Raw genomic sequence first — 8,924 nt, forward strand, 5'->3', positions numbered from 1 at the left:
CCCATTCCAACCAGGTCACACCTATTCCAACAAGGCCACACCTTCAGATGGTGCCACTCCCTGGTCCAAGGATATACAAACCATCACAGCAGCCAATGCTCTTAACAGCTGAGCCACCTCTCCAGCCCCTGTTTGTTTGTTTGTTTGTTTTTGAAGCAGTCTTTCATTATTAGTACTGGTTGCCCTGGAACTCTGACACCTACAAACCAGGCTAGCCTTGAACTCACAGAGATCAGTCTGTCTCTGCCTCCCTCGTGCTGGGAATAAAGGCTTGTGCCTTCATACTTGATGTAAAAACCTTTGAATGCATTACATGGTGGTAATTATTTAATCTTATTACTAACTATGAGGTTAACCTCTGTGCCTAATATGTAAATTAAATCTGACCACAGGTGCATATAGAGCAGTGAACTACATCAAGAGTTTGTTGGTACAAGGGCAGGTTTCCAACATCCACCACAGGTATTTGTTTTAGGAAAAAATGGTTTATGGACTACACTACAAGAGGTCCACCAGGATTTTCTGTTTGCTTTTCCTGGTGCTGGGGACTGAAGCCAGGGTCTCACACATCCCAGGTCACCACCCTATCACTGGGCTACTCCACCAGTCCCTCTTTCTACCCTTTACTTTGAAACAGGGCCTGATAAGTGACCCATACAGGCCTTGAACCTATGATCCCCCTGCCTCAGCCTCCAACGGAGTTGGGATCACAGGCTTTGGTCACCAAGACAGGCTTGTCATGAATCATGTACCATCCAGATAAGGGGACAACTATAATTGAAACTCGTCTGTGGGGCAAGCTTTAGGCTCTGCCCAACCTCCCTCCCATGCGGCCACTCCCTGCTCTTGCTCCTGGAGGCCTCTCTACAAAGGGGGAGAGGGGAATAGGCACAGGGAGGTCTCCCCAGGCCCCACCGAGTCCCAGTGACACTAACTCTAGCGCACACCTTACCAAGCCCTAGCTGGTGCCCTTCTAAGGAGGCAGAGGGCCCTGGAATGCTACAGTGACCTCATCCTCAAGCCTTGAGACCTATCCCTTCCCTCTGGACTGGCTACCCGTCCCCCATCCTATACCCTCCTCTTCCTAGGTTCTCTCTGCCTCCCAAACCTTCAGAGCACAGCAGCAGGCAGCTAGGACATCTGCCCCGTCCACTCACACTGTCCTGACCAGATAAGGAGGGAGCAGACCTTGGAGGGCCCACTGGGGTGCCCCACTTAGAGGGATTCGTTGGAGATAACCTGTTTGGAGTGTCATTATTAGAGAGTCCTTTGGGGTGGAACTCTTTGGGGGCTCTGTTTTGGATGCTGTTCCTGAGGAATACACATTGGATGGCATCTTCGGGCCCCTATGGAGAAGCTGACAGGAGCCTGTTGGTAGGTGTAACTGTTGCCTTTATTCCTCTCCACCTATGAAGAGCTGCAGAGGCTCACAGTGCCCTCAGGCCTGGCGAGGTAGAGTAAGAGCGCTCTTACATCAATCCCGTCTCCCACCCCCACCCCATGCCCAGGCACCCACTGGCCTGGAACCAGCACTAGGCTTCTGGCTGCCACCCAGTACTTTGTCCCACAAGACCTCGATGAGAGGACGCATGAATGAACTTAGAAGGTCCAGGGAGCTGCACTCTGAGCGCGGCTCCGTGCTGCACACAGGGTACAGGACTGGAGACCCCCTCAGAGTCAGGGCCTGTGCGTAGAAAGTGAGGGCATCAGCCCCTGCCTTGCCTAAGAAGAGTCCTCTGTGCGCAAGGGAACGCAGTGGTGGGAAGCCCTAGAGACCTGGCCGAGCTGCTGAAGGCCAATGTCATCACACAGCACTCAGCACGCATGGGAAAGCACTCAGGGACGCCTGGCCACCAAGAAGGAGGAAATCACCGGATGAAGGACTGGCCTTTCTCCAAACACAGCTGACCTATCCACCTCCCCAGTCTGGGTATGAGATCACAGCATGGGGACCGGAGATCAGAGCCTGGAAGTGGCCTTAAAGCTTTTATAGGCCCACTTACGGGGGAGGAGATGAGGCCTAGAACGAGGTTAAAGGCCAGACGAGTTCAGATTGAGATGAAGGGACTGGCCACCACCGGCTGTTGTCTTCCACCCACAGACTCATCCACCCGCAGCATATACTCCAGCAGACTCCCTTTGTCCTCCTAGTGACCTGAAAGAGGTACCTGCCAGCAAAGAGGGCAAAGAAAACAGCACCCGAGGTTCTCCCTTCCTATCCTTATGCTCTTGGGCCTGTGAGTTAATTCCACGAAATTCTTCTTAATTTTCAACAGCTGCATTCTGACAGCAAGACCAAAAGCTAACAGTGAGGTAGAAGGCAGCGCTGAGCTTTAGAAACAAGAACTAAATGTATATGAAAAAGTAAACATCTAATTACACTTCTAAACTAGGTAACAACTGAAAGGGGATCTCAGAGGCACAGGGAGGCGGTTCCCATGGGGCCCAGACGTGGAGTCCAAGGGCTGGCCCTCCCCAACTCTTGACAGTTAAGAGAGCAAACTCAGTGTCATCCTACAAGCAGGCAGAGACACCGCCCAGGAAGTAGTCTGGGGCTGGGATCAGAAGCCAGCACTTCTGCCCACCCCAGCAAGGTCACTTCCTCTTTAGGACCCTCCCCCTGGCTGCCAGTGACCACCTGCAATAAGAAAATGGTGACAAGGAATCCTCCCTCAGTTCTCAGGTCCCTCGCTCCTCCCCTAAACACACCGACACCCAGTGGGCTTCCTGTGCTGCTTACCCATTCCCTCCCAGACCCAGCTCGAGGCAGGGTCCCGCCCCTCTGCCAGGCCCTGTCATTGAAGCTCAGCAGGGAGTCCCCCACATCTCGACAGAGGGAAGTGGGACCTCACCCACTGGGTGGCTACCAAGACTGCAGTACTGGTGGCAGGAAAGGCTTGGTTCTCTCTGTTTTATTGCTCTTTCTGGCCCTGAGTTTCAATAGCTCTGACCACTGAGTAAGGGCTGACTAGTTCCTGTCTGAAGAGGGTAGGTGGGCAAGCCCAATAACCATTCCCACCTCCCGGCTCAGAGTGGACAGCTAATGGTGACAGAGAAAACATTCTGAGAAGGGAGACACTTCCCCACTGTAAACAGTGATACTTCTCGGTGACAAGCCATAGAGCCCAGGTGCCACTCAGTCACGGATGTGCCTCTCATGCTATGACAAACGAACGAAGAAAACAGAGACCACGTTGCCTTACCACACACAGGTCTTCACTGGGAGGGAGGGAGCTTTCTCACTACCTGGCTCTTGCTTGGATTTTAAGTTCCTGGTTCCTCTGTGAGGCCAAGAATCAGGAGACCTGGTCCTTTCTCTCTCAAGCACAAACATCCCTCCTGAATCCAGATCCCTAGGTCTCCAGGTCACCAGGTTAAGTCTGCCTGGGTTGGTCACTATTCCCTTGGGACTAGGGCATCACCTTGCCTGACTTTCCAGATTGACGTCCGGTTAGGGGAGTGGCAAAGAGACTAAGCACCCCAGGATGATTCAAACCTTCAGGAAGGCCTGAGACAGCACCCAGCATTTAAGATGACTAACCTGTGAAGACCTTGTTTCCAAAACACAGGACTCAAACTCTTCAGAGGGTGGAGGGTGAGGGAGCCCTCACAAGAGATGGAGCGAACGTTCCACCTCCAGCAAGAGGTCCCGCAGTGATGACTACACCCCATAGAAATGAACAGGATGCCAGCATCCCCTACGTCACCACACAGAGCTCTTGGCTGGCTCTGTGTCCCTTGCCCACCTCCCCAGGCATAAAGAAAACTGTTGATGGCCAAGCCCACACCCAGGCTCAGTGTCGGGGTAGGTGTGGCTTGTGCCTAGATATGTTCTCATGAATGAACTTTATTGGGGGGGGGGGACAGTTTGAGCCTAAGGAAAGACAGGAGCATTAGTCATCAATATTCTTTTGAAAGCTCCCCAGGTGACTAACACACAGGCTGGGTGGGAACCCCCAAAGCTGGCAAAGCTTCCTTTACATCCTAACCAGGCTCAGTCTGGAAACTTCCTCTGACACCCACATACTACAGCTGAAAAGCCAGGGGACCTCAGAGCCCAGACTGATCCTTGGAGGGTAAGGATAAGTTCTAGCTAGTAGCAGGCTGGACCCGAGCTTACCGTCGATTTCAGTGCTGTCCACGAGCTAAGAATGTTTTTTGCATTTTTTTTTTAACTGCTGGAAAAAATATCAGAGTATTTCATGATGTGAAAACATTCACCATCTGGCCTGTCAGAGAAAAGTCTGCCAGTTTTGTTTAAGCACGGCCCTTGTCTGTGGAAGAGGACCTCTTCCGTGAAGATGGAGAAGCCTCTCTCTTCACACAACAGGACCACCTCATCCCTGCCCTGCCCTCCTAGTTCCCAAGTGTTGACAGTCAGTTAAGGAGCCTGAGAAGCAGCTCTTGTTGAGTCTTTAAGAAGGGTACCCGTCTTCTACATTCTCATCCACCCATTCTGCTTATATTTACAGTCTGCCTGTCTACAGGCCAGCGAGGAAAAGAAGCCACAAATGTGGGCCCTAGACCTTGGCTCTCCTTAAGTCCGGGCTGAGCTGAGGACAGTATCCGCTGGCCCCTCCTTTCAGGGCTCAATGGTTTTCATTGATTCCTGCCTTGAAAAATTCCCCCCAGTTTCACCACATTTTGGTCCTACAAATCAAAACTTGGCCTGTGTGGAAGTCATTGCCCGGGTTGCTGAAACAGGGTGCGCAAGCAGTGTCTGTGGAGAGATGGAGGGAATCAGGCACAACCCTCCCACCTCCAACAGATGGACTTCCACGAGGCAGACCAACTTTCACAGTGGGTACACTGACTCTCTGAAGGCTAACTTAATCAGACCCTGAGGAAGGTCACATGTGGAGGGGTGCTGACTGCTTCAGGAGGTGTAAGGGGGTGAGCAGCTGGGCACGGTGCCCTACGTGAGGCTGGGAGAGCGGCAATGGAGCCCAGCACCTATGACACCAAAAGAGAGAAGCTCTTTGCAAGAAAGGGACATATGCCAAGGTAGGGGATCTCCAGTTCTGACATCAGGCAGAGCCTCCTGGGGCGCCCTGTGCCCCAGTCCTTCTGGAAGATAACCAAGTAGGGCACAAGGAAGACAGGAGCTTTTCCATTGGACAGACAACCTCGGAACTGAGACTAAGAACACTGAGGACTGCGCCTAGGGCTGGAACATTAGTTCTGGTAGGAAATTTCTGACTTGAAAAGCTCCAGGCAGAACGCCACCTTCTCCCAGATTGGTCAGGAAGTCATGATGCAAGTTTGACTTTTTTTTTTCTTTCTTTCTTTCTTTCTTTTTTCTTAACTACGAAAGAGAATAGAAAGTCGCGCTCCCCTCACAGCTCAGACACTAACAGCCCCTCGCCGGGGCCTCTCCTCCCAGCCCGCGCGGAGACGCCCAGCGCTATCTGGGGCTCTCGCGGACCCGCGCCTCGCAGTTGCCTGCCGGGCTTTCCACTCGGTGCCCGGGCCGGGCCCGCCGAGGCCGCCAGCGCGCTCACGCCTCTGGAATGCGAGCGCCCTGGGCCGCGAATCCCGCGGAATCTCCTCGCCTATGCTCGCCCGCCCGGGCGGCGCGGCGCTGGGGGACGCGGACGCAGCCTTCCCGCCCGTGCCCTCCACTCACCCGCCAGGAGCGTGCAGGGCAGCAACAGCCAGTAGAGCCCGGCGCCCAGCACGTGCGGCTCCATGCCCCGCGGCCGGGGGACCGCCCCGGGTCGCGCCGCCGTGGCTAAGGGGAGGTGCGAGGGCCGGAGGAACCGCGCGCCATGGCACTCAGGGCGGGTCTCCGCACGTGCGGCGCGCGGCTGCTGCGACCTCCCGCGGGCCTCGATCTCGGGTCGCCGGCCAGCCCGGCCGCGCTCTCTGGTTCCCGACGGCCGGAGCCCGCGCGCGCTGGGTTGTCAGCCCGCCCGGCTCGGAACTCACGGCGGCTCGCGGAGGCCCAGCTGGGCCGGACGGCGACGCGGCGGCTCTCTCCCTGCTCCCGCCTGCGGGCCTTTATAAGCTCGGCCCCCGCCCTCCCTGGAGTGCCCGCCTCCGCGCTTCCCCCGACGGCCAGGCGCGCCCAGGCACCCCCTCGCTGCCCAGCGCAGTCCGCTCGAGCGCCGGCCCTCCTAGCCTGGCTGGTGCCGGTGACCCGGAGACATCGGCCCGCGCGACCCCCAAGCCCCACTGCAGCCCAGCGCAGTTACTCGCACTGTGCCCGTGGGGCGCTTCTCCCTGGGGCCCCGGGGCCTGGACCCGGGGTGGGGGCAATACAAGAAGACTTCCAAGAACCTGACCCACTTAGTACCCACGCGCAACTGCGCCCCTCGTGGTTGGAGCAACTTTCGCTTTGTTCCCCAAGCCATGATGGCGCAGCGCCCCCTGGGGGCTGTCAGAGTCCCTAACTGTGGCACTGGTGACCACGCAAGCTAGGCCTTGGTGGTTGGGGTGGAGAGACACCTTACTGCTGTGGCATCAGACAGCTGCATCCCACTGTGGTCTGCATTAGGGCTTTGGGACTGCTTCCAGTCACACCTGCCCCCACTGTGTGGCTTGGCTTTAGTCAGTGTGCTACAGACAATAGCAAATGCTGACAGAGCACCTGCTGTCCCATTGGTGGTCAGACAAGGTCTGAGTCCAGCACGTGCCCGGTACCTCACCCAAGCCGCCTTGGTTTGGCTCAGTCTTCCGTATTAAGGTGGATAGGAAAGACGACATGAAAAGGGACCAAGAACGGCACAGTTGGATCAAGTTCAGGATGCACTGGGAAATGAGTAGCATTAGGGTCCAGGTTTAACGGGGAGTGGTGATGATGTGACCCTTTCGAGCCTCAAGACACTAGCAGGCTAAAGTTAATCACACTTCAGAACCTTCAATTTTCCAGAACCACCAGAAATGCGGGCTTTCCCTGGACATATAGTATTTAGACTGCCTAGCTTGGTCTCCAAGACTCACCTCTAGTCTGACTCTGAAGGGGTGCTGCTAAGACACAGGGAAGGTTCAGAAATTCATTCAGAAGCCGGGCGTGGTGGCGCACGCCTTTAATCCCAGCACTCGGGAGGCAGAGGCAGGCGGATTTCTGAGTTCGAGGCCAGCCTGGTCTACAAAGTGAGTTCCAGGACAGCCAGGGCTANACAGAGAAACCCTGTCTCGAAAAACCAAAAAAAAAAAAAAAAAAAAAAGAAATTCATTCAGACCTGCTCGTTGAGCAGCAGTTCTCAACCTGTGGGCCTTGAACGACCCTTTCATAGAGGTTGCATATCAGATATCCTACATAACAGCTATTTACATTATGATTCATAAGAGTAGCAAAATTATAGGCCGGGCGTGGGGGCACATGCCTTTAATCCGAGCACTTGGGAGGCAGAGGCAGGCAGATTTCTGAGTTCGAGGCCAGCCTGGTCTACAAAGTGAGTTCCAGGACAACCAGGGCTACACAGAGAAACCCTGTCTCAAAAAAAAAAAAAAAGTAGCAAAATTATAGTTATAGCAACAAAATAATTTTATGGTCAAGGGTCACCACAACATGAAGTGTCTTAAGGGGTTGCAATGTTAGGAAGGTTGAGAACCACTGTCCCAAAGGAACTGAAATGTTTATGTCTCACAACCATTGAAGTAGCATAAAGAGAAAGGAACAAACAGGGGAACTCTCTAAGAAACTAAAATGTATCCTACAGTGTTGTAGCAGTTTAAAGAGCATCTGAAGATTCCCTGAATTGTAGGAGCAGCTTCTAAGATACAATGTTACCATCGAAAAACTGGAGAGGGCTGGAGAGACAGCTCAGTGGGTAAGAGCACCCGACTGCTCTTCCGAAGGTCCGGAGTTCAAATCCCAGCAACCACATGGTGGCTCACAACCATCCGTAACAAGATCTGACTCCCTCTTCTGGAGTGTCTGGAGACAGCTACAGTGTACTTACATATAATAATAAATAAATAAATCTTAAAAAAAAAAAAACAAAAAACAAAAAAACTGGCGCCACCCTTGCCCGCAACAGCAAGTATGCAGTCTTGGCATGCAAGCAAGCCTCCTTCCCTTTGATATCCTGGTCAGTCACACACATGCATTATCTAGGTCAAATAAAACTCACAAAACAGACCAGATCCTTACTATCAGAACTTTCCTTCTTGTCCCTTGGCCAAGCAGGGAGAGGCAGATCAGGCCAGATCAGCAACAGCCTGCCTGGCCCTCAGCCCTGGTACCTCTGTATCACCTTTCTCCCTCTAACTCTTCCTCTTTCTTTTGACCTGGCTTCATAATTGCTGTGTAGCCGAGGATAACCTTGAACTGATCTTTGTGCAGTCAACAAGAGGTGCGTAGGATTGCAGGTGTGCACCATCACACTGAGAACTGTCCCTTGAACTGATCTCTGTGCAGCCGACAGGAGGTGTAGCTGACAGGAGGTGTGTAGGATTGCAGGTGTACACCATTACACTGAGAACTGTCCCCAGGGTGAAGAGGATGGCACAGGGCCGGAGTAGACAGAGGGATGGAACTCTGCCAGTAGGGTCCCCACTTTTTCTGAGAGGTCATTCCTACTTGTCTCTACTGGAATTAACATTCCAGGATGCAGAAACACCCTGTTATGGTTTGTATATGCTCGGTCCAGGGAGTGGCACTATTAAAAGGTATAGCCCTGTTGGAGTAGGTGTGTCACTGTGGGTGTAGGTTTTAAGATTCTCCTCCTAGCTGCCTGGAAGCCAGTCCTTTGCTAGCGGCCTTCAGATGAAGATGTAGAACTCTCAGCTCTGCCTGCACCATGCCTGCCTGGATGATAATGGACTGAATCTCTGAACCTGTAAGTCACCGCAATTAAATATTGTCCTTAGAAGACTTGCCTTGGTCACGGTGTCTGTTCACAGCAGTAAAACCTCAACTAAGCCGGGCATGGTGGCGCATGCCTTTAATCCCAGCACTCGGGAGGTAGAGACAGACG

At 53.6% G+C, this 8,924-nt stretch overlaps 1 protein-coding gene across 2 annotated transcripts in view; it reads right to left on the reverse strand.

Moving 5' to 3' along the window:
- Nucleotides 1-5,959, reverse strand: part of Piezo1 (piezo type mechanosensitive ion channel component 1) — a 73,433-nt gene extending 67,474 nt beyond the window's left edge. For both annotated transcript variants that reach the window (XM_029480475.1, XM_021171157.2), the window contains exon 1: nucleotides 5,627-5,959. In XM_029480475.1, coding sequence (XP_029336335.1) covers nucleotides 5,627-5,690 — 64 coding nt within the window. In that variant the 5' untranslated portion in view covers nucleotides 5,691-5,959. The remainder of the gene's footprint in view (nucleotides 1-5,626) is intronic.
- Between the last annotated feature and the right edge of the window lie 2,965 nt (nucleotides 5,960-8,924).

Source organism: Mus caroli, chromosome 8 (assembly GCF_900094665.2).
Source record: "Mus caroli chromosome 8, CAROLI_EIJ_v1.1, whole genome shotgun sequence".
Classification (NCBI taxonomy): domain Eukaryota; kingdom Metazoa; phylum Chordata; class Mammalia; order Rodentia; family Muridae; genus Mus; species Mus caroli.